Genomic DNA, 22,746 nt, shown 5'->3' with positions numbered 1-22,746 from the left:
AAAAAGGACATTGTTTTATTAGGAGACTCCATTGTCAGAGAAACAGGGAATATTTTTTGTAATAAGGATAGGTGGAGTAGAACCAGGGTATGTCTGCCGGGAGCAACTATTAATGATGTCACCAACAGATTGTCAGATTTTAAGGGGTGTAAAGAGAATATTACTATTCATGTGGGGACTAATGACATTAAACGAACACGATCTGACGATTTGTTGGAAAAATACAGGACCATGCTGAGGAAATGCCACGAGCTAGGCCACAATATGTCTGCAATTCTGGCCTGACACGATAAGAGAGATTATACGTTAAAAGCCTTGTGGATTAACTCAAGACTTGAAGGACTCCGCAAGGCTTTAGGGGAGAAATTTATATCAGCATGGCCCACACTTGTAGGTAGAAGGAATTTGTTTTGTAGAGACGGGATACACTTAAACAAAGGTGGTGCAAAAGTTTTTGCCAGTATTATTGAGGATACCTTAAAGGTTCAGAGAAACTGCTAGTTGGGGGGGGGATGTGGGTAATACTGACACGCATTTATCTGATAATATTGGTCAAAGTAACTCTTGCACATACCTCAAGAGTTCTTATCTGTTACCCCAACTGGACATATTATCTAGATGTTCTGGGGGCAGAAACGTTTCAAGTGAGCGGGTAGCTAATGCCAGGAAAGAGAGCCTAAAAAACTTCAAGGGTTGTGTTAGGGTAGTTAAATATACAAGAACAGTAAATTTTAATTGTTGTATAGTAATGTTAGAAGTGTCATCAATAAAATGAGTGAATTCGAACTGCTGGTTAAAACAAGTAACGCGGACATAATAGGGCTTACGGAGACGTGGTTCCACCCGGAAATTGGGGATGAAGTTTCAGTACGGCTTGTATAATGTATTTAGGAAGGATAGGGTAGATAGAAGGGTTGGTGGGGTAATGCTTCTTATCAGAAGCAGCCTGAGTGCGATGATAGCTTTCCCTGATTCAGATGTTTCACATGCTAGAATAGAATCTGTATGGTGTGAGATAGTTGCAAAAAAAGGTATAATGAGAGTAGGAGTAATCTACAGACCAGGTGATTGTTAAGATTATGACGAATGCCTCTACATGCAAATGGAATGAGCAAGAAAGCATCAATGTCTTATTATAGGTGATTTCAATTTGCCTCTAATTGATTAGAGTAAATGGGAAGGAAACTCGACATGGGGAACAAAATTTTTAAATCAACTAGATGACTGTTATTTGTATCAACATATCAAGGAAAGTACTAAAGAAAAGAATATCCTAGACCTCATCATCACCCATGAATCAGATGACATAACAGGGCTGACAGTAGAGGAACCAGTAGCAGAAAGTGATACGGAGTTCTACGGTGGATGATGATGAGAGAGGTAGCAGCAGTAAAAGGCAAAGGAATGGGTTTTAATTTCAGAAAAGGAAATTACGATGCCTTAAGGTACTACATGGCCTCTATTAACTGAGCAGATATCGCACAGAGAATGAATACAATTGAACTGTGGTATGCTTTTAAAATATTAATCACAGATGCCTTGAATGCATATTTATCATTAAAAAAATACTCCACGAGGAGGGTTCCAAGTTGGATAAACAGTGAAGTTGCCACATTACTTGAGCAAAAAAAAGGTGGCATGGAAAGGTTACAGAGCAATAAAAAGTACAAAAGCCTTAACAGCTACAAGATGATCTGTAATAGAGCCACAGAAAACATTCGACAGGCAAAGGCAGTTTATGAGAAATCACTAGCAAACAGAGCAAAGAGCAAATAAGGAATTCTTCACATATATAAATGTCATGAAGAGCAGGACAAACCAGATCGGACCTTTATGTAAGGGAAAGGGGATAGTATTAAATACACCAGCTGCCATTGCAGATGTAAATGAACTCAACAGTTATTTTGCATCGATATTTACAAATGAAAAACCTTTTGTGGCAATGGGAAATTGTGGGAGCAAGGTTGAAAAATATGTAATTAATGATATTGAAATTTCGCAAGATTATTTAATGAAAAAACTTTCGAGCCTACAGGCCAGTAGGGCTCCTGGAGTTGATGGAATATACCCTATAATCTTAAGGGAGGCGGCCAGTGAGTGCATTGAACCATTGAGGTTAATTATGCGAGCATCACTAGACTCTGGGGAGATTCTGTTGGATTGGAAAAGTGCCAATGTATCTCCCATACATAAGGGTGGCTCTAAGAGTGAAGTGGGAACTTATCGACCTGTCAGTCTGACTTCAGTGACTTCAAAGACTTTGAATATGTGGGTTGCAGAGTTTGGAAACTAGACACCTTAGAGGAGATTTGATTGAGGTGTTTGATTGATTTGATAATCATGGAGGCAATGATCAAGGGTGGAATTCAGGATCATTTGGATCGAATTGAAATTCTCAAGGATACTCAGCATGGTTTCGTAAAGGGAAAATCATGTTTAACAAATCTGGTGCGCTATTTCGAAAGGGTCACTCACGAGCTGGATTTAGGGAATAATTTCGACATTGTTTATTTAGATTTCAGCAAAGCTTTTGACTCAGTCCCACATGAGCGGTTGCTTTATAAGCTGGAACAGGTTGGAATCACTAGGAAAATCCTTAGATGGATAGCAGGATGGCTTCAGGGCAGGAGGCAGAGAGTTGTGATAAATGGCTATTCCTCAGATTGGGTTGATGTAAGAAGTGGGGTTCCCCAAGGATCAGTATTAGGACCACTGTTGTTTTTAATTTTCATAAACGACATTGATGAAGGGATAGAAGGCGTGATGTCTAAATTTGCAGATGATGTTAAAATTGGTAGAGTAGTTAATGATCACTGTCAAGCTGAGCTTCTTCAGAGAGACCTAGATAGACTTCAGGAATGGTCAGAAAAATGGCAGCTATGCTTTAATCCAACAAAGTGTAAGGTATTACACTTGGGAAACAGTAATCCCAAAATAACTTATTCAGTTGGTGGAGTTCAACTAAACCCAGTACTGGAGGAAAGGGACTTGGGTGTTACGATACGGTCAGACATGAAATTCTCTGAGCATTGTAAACAGGTTGCAAGGAAGGCCCATGGTGTCCCATCAATGATCTATCGAACTTTTGCAAGTAGAGATAAGGACATGATAATCCCATTATATAAGGCTTTTGTTATACCACACTTGGAATACTGTGTTCAAGTATGGAGACCCCACCTAAAGAAAGACACCGAGCTTCTTCTTCGTGCCAAGATGGGTAACTCGCCTGGTGAGATCGGCAAAAGGGCATCCTTATGAAGAAAGACTTTGAATATGTGGGTTGCTGAGTTTGGAAACTAGACACCTTAGAGGAGATTTGATTGAGGTGTTTGATTGATTTGATAATGAGGACGAAATTTTCAAGATTATAAATGATGCTAGAACTAGGAAACATAAATTCAAGTCACGGGGGGAAATGTTTAGATTGGACTGCAATAAGTTTTATTTTAGCCAGCGAGTTATAAATTACTGGAATAAGTTGCCTACATGGGTGGTAGAGGCTGACAGTTAGGGGAAATTCAAAGGTCATCTGGATAGTACCTTTGGATGAGGGAAGCGCATAGGATGATAGGTTTAATTTCCTTTTCTTTTATTAATTATTATTATTTATTTTCATTATTTTTTTATTTTTTGGCTGGTGCAGCATAAGCCATAGGCTTTCTTGCACCATGTGGCCATTACTAATACTAACTGAGCATTGTTATGGGCCTTTACAAGAGCTTGAAGAACAGGACAGATGCCCTCAAGGGATTTAAATTGGGGGCCCATCAAGCTCTCAGCAGCACACATCAAAACCAGAGCTTGCACTTGATCATCAGGCAACACAGTGGCAATCTTCAAGGCAGAATGCGCTTGTCCCACAGAAACTAGTTGTTGTCGGTGACTCTATTGACAGGGAAATGGGGAATACATTGCACATAAAGGATATGTGAGACCAGGGTATGTCTGCTGGGGGAAAAAGTTGATAATGTTGTAGAGCAGATATCATCTTTTAAGGGCACAAGAGGTGATATTGTTATAAACATTAGCACTAATGACATTAAGAGTAGAACTGTGGAATTACACAATAAATGCGGAATTACAGGTCAATGTTGAACAAAGTGTGGTGAGTTAGGGTTGAATTTGAAAGTGTCTGCAAACCTCCCCAGAAATGACAGAAGGGGGTATATGATAAGAGCCTTGTCAATCAAATCTTAATGGAGAGACTGTGCAAGGCTCATGAAGTAGAGGTTTTCTCAGCGTGGTCTGTGCTTGTTAGCAGGAGAGACTGCTTCTACAGAGATGGGATACACTTAAATAGAAAGAGTACAAGAATATTTTCTGATGCTATTGAGGCAGTGTTAGATGGGTCAGAAAGCTGCTAGCTTGGAGACATACACAGACTAATAGATTAACAGTAGCCACTGGCAGAGGTGAAAGTGATTCTTGCACTGCTCCTATTGGAATGAGAAGCAGCCTGGAAAACAAGGTGCTGGGGTTTTCAACAACTGCTGTGAGTCATCGCAGAATAAGAAAATTCATGGACTGTATGAGGGGGTAACCAAGAAGAGGAACAGATGTATGTAAACCAATTCTAGGAGTATAGTAAATAAATTCGATGAATTTGAGGTGCTGGTCAAAACATCAAAGGCAGATATTGAGATATCAGAGATATGGTGTTGCACAGATATATAGGGAGTGCAGAGTTGAAATTTTGGCGAGTACAATGTGTACAGAAAGGATAGACAGGATAGAAGGGGAGAAGGACTTATGTTGGTAGTTAAGAAATGCAAAATCTAAGAAAGAGCATGGAGTTCACATGGGTGGACAGTGCAACATTGAGTCAGTTTGGTGTGACGTAAGCACTGGGAAAGAAAAAATGAGAGTAAAGGTTTGTTGTAAGCCTAATAATTCTGATGAGTACAATGAACAACTGTACAGAGAAATAGAGTGGGCCAGTAAATCAGATTGCCTTATAATTGGGGATTTAAATTTCTGAGATATTGACTGGTAATGGATTGCAAGATTGTTTTCTGATAATCAGCAGTGATTCTTCATGCATTAAGAATCTGTAGATAAAGGAATCTCTAGGTGGCAGTGATCAGAGTATGCTGATGTGGGATTTACTCAAAGATGTAACTACGATCAAGGATATTGGCTAGAGTTTATGCTTTCATAAAGGTGACTACAGTCAACTGAGACAGTTTTTAAATTCTATATAGTGGGACCAACTGATGATATTACCAACAGCAAATTCTAATTGGAAAGCATTCAAAGAATTACTCTTGGAAGCTACTAGGCTTTTCATACCAACTAAGATATATCGATCAAGGTTTAGAGCTAAATGGATGTTTGATGAACTAATGACACTTGTGGCAGAGAAGAAAAATGCATGGAATGCATATAAATTATCAGGTGACACAGAAGCCTATAGTAGATATAAGCTGGTCTATAATCAAGTAACAAAGCAGGTTAGGTAGGCGAAGGCAGATTAAGAGAAATCTTTAGCAAAAGATTCAAATAAAACAGAAAAGAGTTCTTTAATTATGTAAACTCTAGAAGGAAGAGGATGAATCAGATTTGTCTACACTATTGATGGTTTGACTGTTGATCATCCTGCTCAGGTAGCTGACAAACTGAATGAGTATTTTCCATCTACATTCACACATGAGGAATTATTTAGGGAGGGGAATGCCAGCAGTTTATCAAAGTCTGGCAGGGAGTTAAATGATTTTGTTATAAGTGAGAGAAAATTGTTGGAGAAATTGTTGAGAGAAATATAAGAAAGGCACCTGGGGTGGATGTGGGGATCTATCCAGGTATATTAAAGGAGACAGCAAAGGAAGTAAACAAACCCTTAGCCATAATTATGAATGCCTCCTTGGACTCAGGGGAGGTCCTCATGGACTGGAGATGTGCAAATGTGTCCCCAATCAGCAAAGGGGGATCAATGAGTGATATGAGTAATTACAGACCTGTTAGTTTAAATTCTTTTCCGGGAAAATTAATGGAGGCACTCATTAAAGAAGCACTGCAGGATCATCTAGACAAGACTGCAGTTATAGACGAGACGGTAATCTCTTTTCTTTCTAACTAGCACGGGCGCGGACATAATAACAAAGATCTGCTACAAAGGCCGCCGTAGCCTAGTGGTTAGGCGCGCGGGTGCATAAGTACACGTGCCTTGAGTGACCGGGGTTCAAGCCCGTGACTACTGAATACGGTGCTGTTTCTTGTAATCTATCTATCTTGTGAACTCCTCTGACTGTTTGGTCGTCCCGGAGTATAAACAGAAAATTTATTTATTTATTATAGTTCAGACACAGAATCGGTTTGTTAACGGGAAGTCTTGTCTGACCAATTTGATTGGATACTATGACGTGATCACAAAGGAACTGGATGCAAAAAATAATTTTGATATCATATACTTGGATTTCAGTAAAGCTTTTGATAATGTTGCACAAGGAAGACTGCTGTACAAATTGGAGCAGTATGGCATTAAGGGCAAATTGCTGCTATGGTTTGATTTTTTTATTTTTAGGAGCATTAGCAACTAAGGTCATATTGTCCGGGGATATGCGATGGTCATTCCCTGACCTTTCCGCATCCTCCATATTTGGTGGTCACGGGTTCGAACCCCGGTATAATCAAGAAGCGTGTGCTATACACTGCGTCTCCTGCCCACCTGGCTACGGAGGCACTGCTGCTATGGATAAAGGGTTGGTTGAGTGGGAGAAGATCGAGAGTGGTAATAAATGGGCAATGGTCTTCGTGAACTAATGTTATTAGTGGAGTCCCCCTAGGGTTCAGTATGGGGCAAATTGTTGTTTTCTGTATTGATTAATGATACTGATGAATTTATATCAGGCTTAATGTCCAAGTTTGCGGACGATATGAAGGTTGGCAAGATTTTTAATGACAGTATGCTACTGAAACAGGATCTAGAAAAGTTGAGCAGATGGGCTGAGCAGTGGCAACTGAAGTTTAACATTGACAAATTTAAAGAACTGCATATGGGTAGCAGTAACCCAGAGTAATATGTATCAACTGTGTGATACTACACTCAGTGTAGTGGAGAATGAAAAAGACCTGGGAGTAATTGTGCAGTCAGATATGAAGCTTACAGAACAGTGCAGACAGTCTGCAAGAGTAGCTCATGGTGTCCTCTCAATGATATACAGGAATTTTTCTGGCAGGGATAAGAAGGTGATTATACCCTTCCCTTATATAAGGCAATAGTCAGGACACACCTTGAGTACAGTATACAGGTATGGAAGCCTCATTGTAGTAAGCATATAGAGCTGCTGGAATGAGTACAGAGAAGGGCAATGAGATTGAAGAATGACTTAAGAAATTGAAGAAAGACTTAAGTTCTGCAAATTGCAGTGTTGGAGAGATTAGCCACCTGCAAGGTGATCTGACTGAGGTGTATAATGCCTTGAATGGTTTTAGCAAGCTCAATGCTGATGGGATTCTTCCTCTTGCCTAGATTAATCACCTAAGGGGACATAAATTCAAATTGAGGAAAGACAGTTGTAGAATAGATGTGTGGAAATTTGTCTTTAGCCAGCAGGTGGTTGACTGCTGGAACAAACTTCCATCTGGCATTGTGGAAGTTGACAATTTAAATAAATTCAAGGCAGGACTAGACAAACATTGGGATTGAATCGATGGGTGAAATGGGATTTTTTTTTTTTTTTTTTTTTTTTTGGTTGATGCTGTATAAGTTTGCTTTCTTGCATCATATGCCTCTATTAATGCTAATGCTAATTGCATATGGCATTGAAACTCCGTATTTCACAGGGGTGTACAAATTTATCACAAATTCTTCAGTATTTGTAAAGTGGGACACAAGATGATAGCAGATTATTTCCCAGACTCAGTAAAGATATTACTGTATAATGAAAATTATACTTCGCTTAATAAAACATCTTTCTCCTTCAGAAAAGACTGAATAGAATTCAACTTTAGAAGACCAACGTGGAACAGAACATCAGTGTTCCACAAATTCTTTCCAAAATAAGAAATTGCTTGACTCTGATGAGATGCAGTCATTAATGAAAGACTTTTAACTGTTCCTACTAAAAACCTTTTAACTGTTCCTACTAAAAAAGTTAAAAAAAAACCTAGAAAATATGGTTAAAATTGAAATAATATGTTTTGTAGATAAGGATATAAGGTGGTAAATCTGCAACTTGTCTACAACTATCTCAGTACAGTACAATAGCATCATCCAGCATAGAATCCGAAAGGCTGTTTTCTGTTGTTAATCAAATCTGTACCAAAATTAGATCCAGGTTAAATGATAACACTATTGATTGCTTATGTTTCTTAAGAGCTCACTTTATTCAGATAGGTAATGTAGATGCTTAAACATAACTAAAATTTTCAGTATCAACATGTATATTTTTTTTGTTTTCAAATAATTGTATTTTTAATAATTTTTGTCAGAATATTTATTACTGTAATAAAAGTTTGATTTAAAACTATGAATTCAAGTAATTGCTTGTTTTTTTCCTTACTTTATTGACAAATAAATTTGAATTGTGATCAAATTTTATTGAGAAAAATGTTTGTTTTTGGAATACCAGTATCCCGGTTTGGTAAATTAAAAATACTGAAATACCATTATTAAGATTTTTACTGGCATTGTGAGCCCTAGATACAGGGCAGAACATTTTTTCATATACTGTTAGCTTCAAATTTAAGGTGTTAAATTATGTCAAAGAACATGGAAACAGGGAATGAGAAAGACACTTTGGTTGCCCTACGACACCAAGATAATGACACCTTTAGTTGTGAATTTTTATTCTTACTATTTGCAATAACATATTTTATCCAAAATTCTCCTTCTAAAATATAGGTATATCTTATGGTCCAGCATTTCTTATCATCCAGCAAACATGGTATATTCTTTCATTAAATACTCCTTGCAAGTTGAAAAGAATTTTCCCATATACAAAACTGAAACATACAGTTCACAAAAATGTTAAAAATATTTTTTTACAGTATCATCAATGTATTGAAGCATGATGCATTATTTAATACATGCATCATGCTTTAATTTATATGTAGATTATAACACAAAAAAGTAAAGTGGGTACAGCAATATGTTATCCAATTATAGAAAAGGCAGTACAATTTTTGATAAGGTTTCATTGCATAATCTATGCAGTGGTCTGGTTGCAAGGTTATGGGATTTGGAAGATTATACTTTAGGATAAATATCAAGAAAAGAATTTTCAGCGTAAGATTAACAAAAAAATAATGAAAATACCATTGTAAAAACACCTTATTTTACAGGAAAAGATTTGTATAAAGGCACCTAAAAATTTGAAGACTTTCCTTACAGGTGCAATTTTGCAGATCTCATCAAGGACTGCTCATCTTTTGACCCCTGCAAGAAGCTCAATGTATTTTTTTTGTTATGTGTGTGTGTGTGTGTGTGTGTGTGTGTGTGTGTGTGTGTGTGTGTGTGTGTGTGTGTGTGTGTGTGTGCGCGCATGCAATAAGTGTATGTACTCCTTTATCGGCTTGTGTGCATTTTTTTTTTTTTTTTTTTGAGGCTGGTACTCCATTGCTAGACCACTATCTTTCTCCTATATGGTGGAGGGAAGCAATGTAACTGTTTCTCATACTGACCAAAAGGGTTGAGGAACTGATATGTATATGCAGTATATGTTAAATTATTTCTTTATTATTATTTTATTTTCCAAAGATCATTTCCCATGAGATGGATAATATCAATCCTCCATTTTCACCTCCACCCACAAAGGAAAACAGCTGGCACAGTTAAAGTCTCATGATCAGGATCCCCCAGATCTGCATGGGACTATATCATAGAAGAAAAATTAACTTGGAATAGAAACAGATTAATATAATATACACCGATGAGCCAAAACATTAAGACCAGTGAGTCGTTATGCAAATCGAAGCAACTGCAGGTGAACTACAGCGCATGTGCGGGCTGGGACTTGGTACAAAAAACACCTGATACTGAGCTCCGTTAATCAGTGTTACTCTTGTTCTTCAGATGGGAAAGGCAGCGGACTGAAGCGAGTTTGACAAAGGTCAAATTGTAATGGCCACACGAATGGGTCAGAGTATATCTGAAATGGCACAGCTGGTGGGATGCTTGTAGTCAGCCGTGGTTAGTGAAAGTGGTCTGAGGAGGGGAACCCATGAACTGCCGGCGAGGTTGGATGACCACAGCTCATATGCTCGAGGTGAGCGAAGACTCTCTTGGATGGTATGTGGCAACAGAAGGATGACTGTGGTGCAACTTTCCGGTAATTGGAATGCTGGTGACAGGAATAATGTGTCTTAACACATATCAAACCCTGCTGAAAATGGAGCTGCATAGCAGCAGGCCACTCCGAGTGCCCAAGCTAACCATGGTTCACTAGTGACCGCACCTACAATGGGCATGCAAGAATCGAAACTGGATTTTGAGTGATTGGAAGAAGGTCATCTGGTCCAATGAATCACATTTTCTGTTGCACTGTGTGGACGGCCGAGTACGTATGTTTCGTTTACCTGGGAAAGTGATGGCTTGGATGCACCTTGGGACGAAAACAAAATGGTTGGGTTTGGTGTCATGCTTTGGGTGATGTTCTGTTGGGATACCCTGGTCCAGTCATCCATGTGCCGGGCACTCTGATGTCTATCACCTACCTAAATATCATCAGGGAGGGCACTGACAGTTGTGTTTTGTCCAGACACACAATTCCTGTGCTCCTTAGAATATTGTGCTAAATAGTGTTTGAATTCTGTGTTTTGAGAGTTCTATTCATCAAGATCTATCTGCAGACAACTATATCGTCAAGATCGGCAAAGGTAACCAAAAGATATGACTATTTCAAATTTTGATTTTGACGTATGCTAGGCAATATGGCAATGCTTTATACGCTGTTCATAGATTAACATTGTAGAATTTAAATGCCTTTGGTTGTGTTCTTTTTAATATAATTAATCTAAATACAGGAATTTTTCTAGCAGAGATAAGGAGGTGATTATCCCCTTGTATAAGGCAATGGTCAGATCACACCTTGAGTACTGTATACAGGTCTGGAGGCCTCATTCTAAGAAGGATGTAGAGCTATTGGAACGAGTACAGAGAAGGGCAACAAGATTAGTGAATGGAATAAAATGTTGCTCTTATGAAGAAAGGCTTAAGTTATGCAACTTGCAGTGTCTGGAGACTAGGCACCTGTGAGGTGATCTGACTGAGGTGTATAAAGCCTCGAATGGTTAATGGTTTTAGCATGCTCAATGCTGATGCGATTCTTCCTCTTGCTCAGAATAATTGCCTGAGAGGGCATAAATTCAAATTGAGGAAAGACAATTGTAGGATAGATGTGTGGAAGTTTGCCTTTAGCCAGCGGGTGGTTGATTGCTGGAACAAATTTCCATCTGTCATTGTGGAAGTTGATAGCTTAAACAGATTCAAGGCAGAACTGGACAAACATTTGGAGCAAGTGGATGGGTGAAATGAGAAGGGTCTGTGTGTTGTTTTTCTTTTTTTTTTGGCTGATGCTATATAAACTTGCTTTCTTGCTTGTTGTTTGTTTGTTTTTTTGGTTTTTAGGAGCATTAGCAACTAAGGCCATATTGCTCCGGGATATGCATTGGTCATTCTCTGAACCTTTCCACATCCTCCGTATTTGGTGGTGATGGGCTCGAACCCCGGTCTAATCAAGAAGTGTGTGCTACGCACTGCTGCTCCTTCCCACCTGGCTACAGAGGTGCCTTTGCTTTCTTGCATCATGTGCCCTTGCTAATGCTAATGCTAAATTGAGTTAAGATATCAAGACAAACATTCAATTTCTGAAAATATGATTTTTATAAAGACTGATGCTATATCTGGTTTTTATTGTCAGTTTTATACATATATGTGTGAAATAATTATGTCACTTGGAGGTGGCCATAACTTCCTCGAGTGTTAGAACAAGGGACTTTCCTTGTTTTTCTTTTGACTCGACCTCATATCACGTGACCTGAACCTGACCAGCTCATTGGCTGAGATCCATCACCAACTATAGTGAAAATAAGGTAAACCAGGTAATAAAGATTGACTTTGATAATCAACATAATATGCTGTTATTGTTGGTTGTTATTTGGTTTTTAGGAGCATTAGCAACTAAGGCCATATTGATCCAGGGATATGCGGTAGTCATTCCCTGACCTTTCTGCATCCTCCATATTTGGTGGTCATGGGCTCAAACCCCGATCTAATCAAGAAACGTGTGCTACGCACTGCCGCTCCTTCCCACCTGGCTACAGAAGTGCCTAATGTAATATGTAAATGAGTACAGAATATTTAAGATAAATGGTTGTGCCTCTGGGACACACAGTAATAATATAATAGCAATGTAGTAACATATACAATATATAGAGTAATTTTGCAAGCTATAAATAATGATCACTTGTCTAACTTAATACCATTATAATGGCCATATAGCACATGACTGATAGGGAAAATCCTATTTGTGGTAGCTGTTCTTGTGTAGCACTTTTATAAGTTGATTCACCTACTAACTTGCAATGGGTATAACTGTCCTCATTTTCCGAGTTTGCTGTGAGACTGCCTTGTCACTCGTTCATCCACAGTGAACTCGCCAACCCATATCTGCTCAAAATGGAGGTCAAATCAAGGAAATCAGCTGCAAACACAACCCTGCCAGTGACCAACAACCCTGAAATAGTAGAGTAACACGAAGAACATGAAGGATCTCAAATTGATTACCCCCCCCCATTAAGAGGTACAAAAAACCAATCGCTTCCAAATCTGATCGGGAAACCAAATCAAAATCTCAAAACAGAGGGACCATGGAACCCCCTTTCTCCCAAACTGAGGATACAGACAAGAGACAACCTGACCTCCCCTGGACCCTAACATTCCTGAGGGGACAGTTATCTAACAATTGCTACAACTCAAAGTAGCACTGGAGAACTTGCTCAAAGAGCCAACTGAGTTACAACACTTCTTAGGGCAGAAATCATGGAATAAGCCTATGGAATAAGCTGGAATCACTGCTTATCCAGACTCACCTGGAAAGTGAAAAAGCAACCACAAAATTGGAAGCCTACACTGACTGGAGTAAAACAAATGTGACAGCACGATTCCACATATGCTCAAGCGCTTAGGAACCCACCACCGGACTCTATTCCCGGATCTCAGGAGCTAGGCTACCAGACAAACCCTGGTGCCAACCTATGGTCTACACTGAAGAAAATACTATCACACAGACCTAATAGTGGTACTTAAACCCCCTCACCAATGAAGGTCATATGTCCAGTGAGGAGGTCAAGAAGACCATCATGGAATCCTTGACAGATGACTTAAAGAACACTAAAATCAAGCCAATTCGCAAAATGCGAAATACAGGAGTAATTATAGAGACAGTCACAAAAGAGGATGCTGAATTGATTGTTAAGAACCCTAAAATACCATCTTTGGGACTCCTGGCCGAACTCCCAGATAAAAAGGCCCTTGTATACTGGTACTAGATGTAGACAAGGAGGACTTGCAAAATGAAATTTTCCACAGAAACTTAAACCAGGAACTCCAGGATGAAGAACCAACTTCTCACATAATCCCTAAATTCCAAACAAAAGCCAGAGCTGGGCACACCATTAAATGGGTCTTTGAGCTATCACCCAAGGCCTGGAAGATCTTCTCCCAGAAAACAAGAATTTACATCAAGTGGGGTAGCCATCGCTTTAGGGAGCATGTGGCTGTCCCCAAATGCTTCAAGTGCCGCTGTTTCGGCCACACCATGCACATGTGCAGGCAAAATCAGTCAACCTGTGGCCACCGTGCCAAAACGGGACATGAGTATGCTACATGCCAAAAATATCTCAACCTCCCACATGTGCCAATTGCAAGGCCCTAAAGGTGCCAGCCAACCATTCACTCTGTGACAGCAGTTGCCCAGTTTATCTCAAAGCCGGAAGCGCTCAACAATCAAGAATAGAATATGGGGAATAACAGACCAAATCTAAATATCCACACTGTGAAAACAGCACAACATAATGCTCAGAGGTCCAAGGCTGTTGCTGCACAACTGTTCAAAAAGGCAGAAGAAGAAGAGAACCTAGATGTGCTGCTCCTTCAGGAGCCATACACTCATAACAAGGCAGTAAAAGGCTACCCCTTGAGATTTAAAGTGGTCCAGGTTGATGGTGACACACCCTGGGCTGCGATCATCATTCGCAGTCCTGAACTGACTGTCACCAAAATCACTGATCTGTGTACCAGCTGGGCTGTGTGCGCGCATGTAATCTAACCACTGGGGAAATTCTACGTAGTTCGATATACTGTCGACCAGGGAAAGATATTCTTCCTGCCATTTGATATCTACAGACCATCCAGCTACAAATGCCAAATGCAAAACTCATCGTGGGGGCTGATGTTAACTGCAAGTCCCCGGCCCGGCACAGCCAAACTGAAGATCACAGAGGAAACAGAAATGGCCAATCTTGAGGACTGCCTGTCTAACAGCAACCTGGTCATTCTTAACAAACTTAACTGCTTGCCAACTTTCTCCAGTACCCTGTGGGAATCTACCATAGATGTGACCTTAGCCTCTAGCACCATTGTCCAACACCTTGCAGCCTGGACAGTCCGTGAGGACTGGATCACCTCTGACCACAGGGTACTTACTTTCCAACTTCACTAGTCACCCAATCAATCAACTGAACTCAACGAAGAAGATATACTCTGAATAAGGCTGACTGGAACCTTTTGAAGGAGGAATTGACCAGCACAGTTAGCTGCTTCAATCCTAGCAGCCTCAGCCCAGACCAGCATCGATGCACAATTACACAGCTCATCACTAATGCTGCAAACAAGGCTATCAAAAAGAAGAGATTCACATCTGGTGCTATCCCCTGGTGGTCCCCTGTACTCCAGAAGAAACAGAGGCTTTACTGCAATAATATCGAGTGACCAGGAACCAGTACATCACAACAATAAAACAGCACAAAAGGCACTCGTGGGAAGCCCTGGTAACCACTGAAGGGAACACCGACCCCGGGGGCTGTGTACAAGGTGACCATTAACAAGCTCCCCAGAGGTAAGGTCGTATCAACCACAAAATTACCGAATGGACTTTACACCAGATCGTGGCAAGACACTGTCAACAATATTCTAGAAGCTACAGCACTGCACCAAGAATGAAACATATCGCACAACTGCCATTGAAGGACCTTCACCTCAACTGAGCTCAACTTAGCTGCATCTAGAATCAGAAACAAGAAAGCTCTGGGCAGAGACATGCTCGATCCAGAAATCGTCCAGAAAGCCATTGAACTTATTCCCACTACCATACTCAACCTGTTAAACCACTGTCTCCACCAAGGATTCTTCTCCACAGTGGAGGACTGCAACCGTTAGACTTATATTGAAGAATGCAACCAAGCCACATGATCTGCCACAATCTTACCGGCCCATTGCACTGCTTCTAGTCTTCAGAAAACTTCTTGAATGGATGATCTCCCATAGAATAGAAGCCCACTACAATGACACTGGTCTCTCCTCGCCTAACCAGTATGGTTTCCAGAAAGGATGCTCCAAGGTAGATCCACTGGAAACAATCATTGAAGCTACTACCAACTGCAACTCCAAATACTTCCTATTAATCTCCGTCGACTTTGCTGGTGCCTTTGATTCCCTCTGGCGGCCCAGCATTCTGGGCAGGCTACGGAGTGTGCAAGTCCAAGAAAACTTATATCAATGCATTCAGACATACCTCCAGGACCAGTGAGTTATCGTGTCCGTTCCCCACTGCAGTGGGGAGTGGACATGATAATGCACTGCTCCCCACTGCAGTGTCTCCAGACCAGTCTTCTGGAGGATGCCCTCAGGGATCTGTCCTGGGGCCTCTCCTCTGGAATCTGATGCTGGACAATTTCTTGAACATCAAACTCAACAATGTACAGACCCAGGCCTATGTGGCTGACCTGGTCATGCTCTTTTCTGCCGATAACAGAGCCCAAATGGAAGTGACTGTCAACCAGGCCTCTCTACCCATCAAGCTTGGGAAGAGCATAACAACCTAAAGATCTCCTTGGAGAAAACCAATTCGATCCTACTAAAAGGTACCCTTGATCCAAGAAGACCACCCAAAATCAAGGTCAATGGTGTTACAGTCAAACTAAAAACAAAGCTTAAATATCTAGGTTTGATCTTAGATAAAAATCTTTCCTTCACCCCTCATCTAGACCAACTCAGGATTAAGATCAGGAAGTATGCTGTCCAAGTCTCAAGAGTTGCCTGGAAGGACTGGGGTTTGAAAAAGAGAATGCTTGCCCTCTTATATAAGGCAGTTTTCATCCCGGTTATCGCCTATGCCTCTGAAGTCTGGTACAAGAAGGCCAATACAGTTGTAAACAGAATGAGCCTAGGAACTATCCAGTGCTCTCTTCTCCTCCTGTCCTTGCATGCCTGTCACATTGTCAGCAGCCATGTGCTTCAGGTCCTCACTGGATCCCTTCCCCTGGACCTGGAGATTGTTCTTTATGGGTTGCTCTACCAATTGGCCAAAGGAAGAGCAGTTACCTGCACTGGTTTCACCACTGACCCAGCAAATAATAGAAACACTGAAAAGAAGAGACTTAATAAACACCTAAGAGACACCTGGCAAGAAAGATGGCAGACCTCAACTAAAGGCACTGTCACCAAAAGATTCCTCCTGGATGTCAGGGTCTCTTATCCCTTCACATCTGGCTGGTTTTCACCGGGACTCTATGCTACCTACCTCCTCACTGGACATGGCTCCTTCCAGAAAAAACTACATGACTTCAGAATTACAGACTCAACTCACCCTGCTGTCACTGTGGAGAGGATCAGATGTGGGAGCACCTTGCCCACAGCTGTGAAATCTATAAGGACTTAAGGATGATCCTAATAACAAAACTGCACTTCAACTACCAAAACCAAGAGCACTTCACCCTACAGAATGAAGAAACTTACCGAGCCCTCACTCAATTTTCAATGGACCTATTCATCAGGCAGAAAGCACTACCACCACCATAGTATCCATATCAATAGGTCAAAACAACCATGGCTGCCAATTTTTGCTGCACATCATTGAGCCTTGGATGTTAATGCCTGGACCAAACTTACACAAGACTTGATCAACAAACCATCTGGCGTACAGAACCCAACTTGACCCCTCACATTTTGAATAGTCGACTGGTCTCACCACTTGAATGGGACAACACAAGCAGTGAAATCAAAGACAGGGTCCTCACATATCTTGACAAATTCCTCATCATTGACTCCTGGCCTAACTTCTCCTCCCACTGGACGTGATACATCTCATCAAGAAGAAACCTAACATCGGTCCCTGGACTTGACCATCCTATCTTGCACTCCCGGTTTTGACCTCCCCACCATTCATTATCATGGACTACTGGACCAGCCTTCAGTCTGGATGTGACACAGACTCATCAAATGGAGTTCCCAATGATGACACCTGTACTTACCCTGCACTTGTGGGGTATCTCTTTTTTTTGTGTGAGGGGTGGGTTTTTTGTCCCACTGCCACCCTACTCTTCCCTCTGGTTAGGCATTGGGAATGCACCTATCTTGGACTCCCGGTTTTGACCTCCCACTATTCATTATCATGGACTACTGGACGACTAGCCTTCAGTCTGGATGCGACACAGACTCACCGAATGGAGTTCTCATTGATGACACCTGTACCTACCCTGCACTTGTGGGGTATCTCTTTTTTTTTGTGTGAGGGTGTGGTTTTTTGTCCCACTGCCACCCCACTCTTCCCTCTGTTTAGGCATTGGGCATGCACACTGTCTGCAGGGACCATCTTTCCTCTCGGGCCCCTTCCTTCTACTTCTGTTTCATACCCTCCACTCTTTGCCTCCCCCATTTACTTTTCTCTTACACAACGGGTTTCTCTTTTTTTTTTTTTTAGTCTCCCCGCCACCACAACTTCCCTCTTGTGAGGCAATGGGCATGCCACACTTGCATGCAGGAGTCATCTTCCCTATTGGCCCCTTTCTTCTGCTTTTGTTTCCTACCCTCAAGTCTTCTGTCTCCCCCCCTTACTTGTCTCTTACACAACGTGTTTCTCTTTTATTTTTTTTTGTGTGTATGGGGTGGTTTTTTGTCCCCCCGCCACCCCACTCTTTCCTCTGGTGAGGCATTGGGCATGCCACACTGTCTGCAGGGACTATCTTCCCTGTGGCCCTTCCTTCTGTTTCCTACCCTCCAGTCTTCTGCCTCCCCCACTTTTCTCTTACACAAGTTTTTTTTTCATACCCCACAGGTCTAAATCTAAATACAGGTAACGCTCGTATAACATGGTTATTAGGTTCCTGTAAAATGTGTTGTGCAAAACCGTATTACACAGGACTAAAAAAAGTAAAAAAAGGGGGGGGTTATGTTCCAAAAGATAATAAAAATACACTATTTTGTTAAAAAAATGTTAACAAAACTAACAAAAATACACCATTCTAGATTTAGTGTATCTTCTGCTCTTTTTAAAAAATCAGTAATCTGGGTTTGTTTTCTTTAGCTTGATAAATCTTTGTGAATTTCATCGTATGGAACTAAGCATTTCTGAAGCTCCCTTTTGAACTTTGGGCTCCTTTCATTCAAGAATTTTGAGTGCAAATTCAAGAATATGCGCTCAAAAAATAAGATTCTAATTGCTTGGCTAACTTTATGCCTTCCCCTATGCTTTTTAATGTAAAATTTGGAAGTTTATAATTTTTAATCTGCGATACGGATCTGAATTGATTTGATTTTACCTCCGATACCATTTGCACAAAATTCGCTACGCTGGCTTCTTTTTCTATCAGTAATTCTTGAACGTCTTCAGTAATCATATATTTTTTATTTTTTTAGGAGCATCAGCAACTAAGGCCATGTTACTCTGTGTATATTGTTTATAAAATTATAAATTGTCTATTTCTGTATATTAGAAACTTCCTTTGTTGTTGTTGTCATAGGGTTTTAGGAGCATCAGCAGTTACGGTGATATTGCTGTGTGTGTCCTGAGGTCGATTTTCTGTTTTGTGGGTCAAAAAACCATGCTACCCTTGCCTCAGCCCAACTAACTCAGCCACGTGAAAAAGACCCACAAAAATTCCTCCCTTCATCGACGGGATTCGAACTCGGGTCTTTTCCTGCTGGTGTGGGGAGGAGGCGATTCTATCAACTGTGCGACCCATGAGGGCTTCAGTAGTCATATGATCAAAACCTTCCCCTCCTACTGACGTAGCAAGTGCTACTATTGCACTTATTCCGTTTTCTGCCTGTTCGATCATATTTCCTGAATGAACTGGCTCTGGCCATATATTTTATCATACGCATTTAACATTGACGGTTTTACTTATTTCAGCAATAAAGCTATGATTCTGATACACACCACAATTTAGAAATGTTTCCATGCCTCCATTACTTCAATAGATTCAGAATCAATTTTTTCAAAAATCCATTGTAACGATTTTCTGATGGAATGAGTTTTAAAGGTTGATATAATGCCTGAATGAAAGAAGTTGTATTAACCCAGTACAACTGTGGCGGTAGGAACATAACTTCAATGTTTGGATGACAAATCTTTTGGATGGCCTGGTGTGCTATCCAATAGTAATAAAACTTTGAAATCTAGATTTTTCCACAAGTTCAACAAGTGCAAGTTCAATAGCACAGAACATAACATGGGAATTTCCCAACAAAACAAAATAAAATACAGGGATTTCTCAATAATTTTTTGTTGACTAGCAAGTCAACAGCGGGGGATTCAAAAAGAGTGGAAACATTGAAAAATTACATCCAACATAATAGCAGGGTTTCTCCCACACAAAAGTTCAAAAATATGCTGTTATGCAAGGTTTACCGAAATTCTCTAACCATGTTAGAGTGAAACCGTGATATATAAGTACCGTGTTGTGTGACGATTGACGCAATTTATCAATCATGTTAGAGCGAAACCGTATTGTAGAAGTACCGTGTTATATGGGGATTGCCTGTACATCAAAATTATTGCCCAACCTATTAGGCCCCAGAACAAGCTATCAGTGAAAAGCACTATGCTCTGTTAAAATTACGACCATTGCTCAAGAAACAGTGATCATCTCATTCTCAAATCTGATCCTAGCCACTGAAATCTCAGGAAAGTAGGTGGCAAGACCTGCCAGAGTACTCTAGCATCAGTGGTACACCCGGTCATCCTCCTGCGGCATGGTATGGTAATGTCGGTTCCCACTAGAGGCTTGGCGGCTATTAGACTGGAAGAACAAAGAGCACAACACAATATACAGCACATCACCCCCACATACCTTCAAATCTCTGCCCCAATATTATGTTTGTTATTTGGTTTTTAGGAGCATTAGCAACTAAGGCCATATTGCCCCGGGATATGCGGTAGTCATTCCCTGACCTTTCCACATCCTTCATTTTTGGTGGTCGTGGGCTTGAATCCCGGTCTAATCAAGAAGCGTGTGCTATGCACTGTTGCTCCTGCCCACCCGGCTATGGAGGCACCTCTCTGCCCCGATACAATGTACACCTGTGGAGATGGGAGAAATCCCAGGAGCTGTTAGACACTAACATACCTTGCACCTAAACATTGCTGAACAGGTACAACATTTCATGGCAACGTTCTTCATCTCTGGCGGTGCCGTCTTTCAGCAGGATAATGCATCATGCTACACCGTCCAGATTGTTCAAGACTGGTTTACAGAACATGAGGAAGACCTCCAGGTATTGCCCTGATCTCCAAATTCCCCAGACATCAATCCCATTGAGCATTTGTGGTTTGTGTTGGAACAGCAACTCCGATCTGCGGCGTCTCAACGGACCTTACGGTTAATGCTGGTTGTGTGTTGGTACCAACACGCTGGTTGAAATTTAGAAATCTTGTAGTGTCCATGCCTCGCTGGGTATGAGCTGTTTTGGCTGCACGTGGAGGATCAACATCATATTAGGTAGGTGGTCATAATGTTTTGGCTCATTGGTGTCACAAGTAGTAAGTTAGATTTGAAAACAGAGGAATCACTGTATTCTACTCTTATCTCAAAATAACATATTTACCCGTGTCTTGGAGATCTGCAAGGAAGTATCACTGATTTTCGATAGAAGTTCCATCTGTGAGTTCTGGCTAACTTTTAACTCATGTTTCAAGTGGGACACCTGAAATACAACATGATAAAATTTCTAATAAAGTTAGATGATTTAAAAGAAAGATCATCCAAAATATATAAGTGAGATCATAATAATATTTTCATATTAGCTTCCTGTCTTTAAGGCTGTGTGGGACTAGTAACTTTTTCAATATAATTTATTAAAATGTTGCTTTTCAGAATGTGAATAATCACTTAGGAGCTATAATGCAAATTTATTACTGCCACATTCTGTCTAAGAAGGAATGCACTACAGGATGATTATTGAGCCTTGCAGCTCTGTCATTTATTAATTACTTAATTTTTGATGGAATGGTTAAGTTGTTTTTAAGTATATTTTTATTTCAATGCACTGTAATCACCCAAAATATGCTTTGTAATCAATCATTTGTTGGATCCTAGTCTAAAACATTTAGCTGACATAAATTATTAATAATATGCTGTTAAATTATGGGATTTGCATTACTAATAATCATACAGTGCAAGGAAAGCACAGATGTTTACTGCAATAAACAAAAAGAGAGAACTTTCACTATCCCCCAAGATACTAAAAGTCTCAACTACCTATGAAAGTAACTTATTCTAGTAAGCAATAAGTTTCTGGCTAAAAGAAAACTCTCAATAATTCCAATCTAAATCTTTTTCCCTACAATTTCAGTTTATGGAATAATATGAATTTATGAAGTTCTGGAATTATTTATAATAGCAAAAACCTCTTGTTCATTCATTTTATTATAACTCCTAAGGAACTTGTTTGCCAAGCTCCATAGCCCACATATTCAAAGTCTTGCTTCATACAGATGCCCTTTCTCACTATGCATACTGCTCATCTTTGGAACTTCTCAAGAAACTCAATGTAATTTTTTTTATATCAATGTAATTTTCAGGTCAAACGGCACTAGGGGGTTCCCCCATCTCAGTGTAGTACATTGTCGAGTGATACAGTACACTGTAAAAGCAAGAGATTTAAAAGTGTGTGGATATTGTGATGTGTAATGTTTTTGTACCATTATTCATCTGGCCTTTTAGCTGTTGGGCCCCTAACGGGATCCACCATTGCCACTGATTTATAGTGGTGTGGGCTATAAGCTTAATAAACTATATTATTAATTTCACATGGTATGAGAGTGGTTATTAATAATAGAAATTAATCTTCGTGGAAAACAACCACAATGTCCTTTCCTAACTATTTCAGTTTGGTGTTTTCTTTATTTTTGTTAATAATTTTAGGTTGATTCATTGTTTGATTCTTTGATTCAAATTGCAAAATCACAAGGTAATGAAAAGCTGTCTCACTGCCAAGAGAGACATGTTGGAACATGACTTGGCAGACAACTAGGGAATGGTTCAAGGTGAACTGCTGTGCCTTTGTTTCACCATTGGCACCTGATGTGTAGTAGCTGAGTGGACAGCCTTGTTATTTAATAGCCACACTTCATATATTAGTAGCATTTGGTTTTATAAGACATATATGGATAACATTTCAAGTTATAATCATAAAATGTTTGCTGATCTGTTCCCAATAAGCACAATAATAATAAAAACACAATAATAACAACAAACTTAAATTTCTGCTGTGCACTGCACAGCAGAAACTTAAGTCAAAATAGAGTC

At 40.2% G+C, this 22,746-nt stretch overlaps 1 protein-coding gene across 1 annotated transcript in view; it reads right to left on the bottom strand.

Annotated features, from left to right (window-relative positions):
• LOC150080439 (centrosomal protein of 290 kDa-like) overlaps positions 1–21,114 on the bottom strand; it is a 124,466-nt gene extending 103,352 nt beyond the window's left edge. The window contains exon 1 of the mRNA XM_090380693.1: positions 21,044–21,114. Within this exon, the coding sequence (XP_090236819.1) occupies positions 21,044–21,097 (54 nt within the window). The 5' untranslated portion in view covers positions 21,098–21,114. The remainder of the gene's footprint in view (positions 1–21,043) is intronic.
• Positions 21,115–22,746: the final 1,632 nt, after the last annotated feature.

The sequence above is a fragment of the Mastigoproctus giganteus genome, chromosome 9 (genome assembly GCF_048544385.1).
Source record: "Mastigoproctus giganteus isolate SK-2022 chromosome 9, ASM4854438v1, whole genome shotgun sequence".
Classification (NCBI taxonomy): domain Eukaryota; kingdom Metazoa; phylum Arthropoda; class Arachnida; order Uropygi; family Thelyphonidae; genus Mastigoproctus; species Mastigoproctus giganteus.
This window is presented reverse-complemented; position numbering and strand designations above follow the sequence as displayed.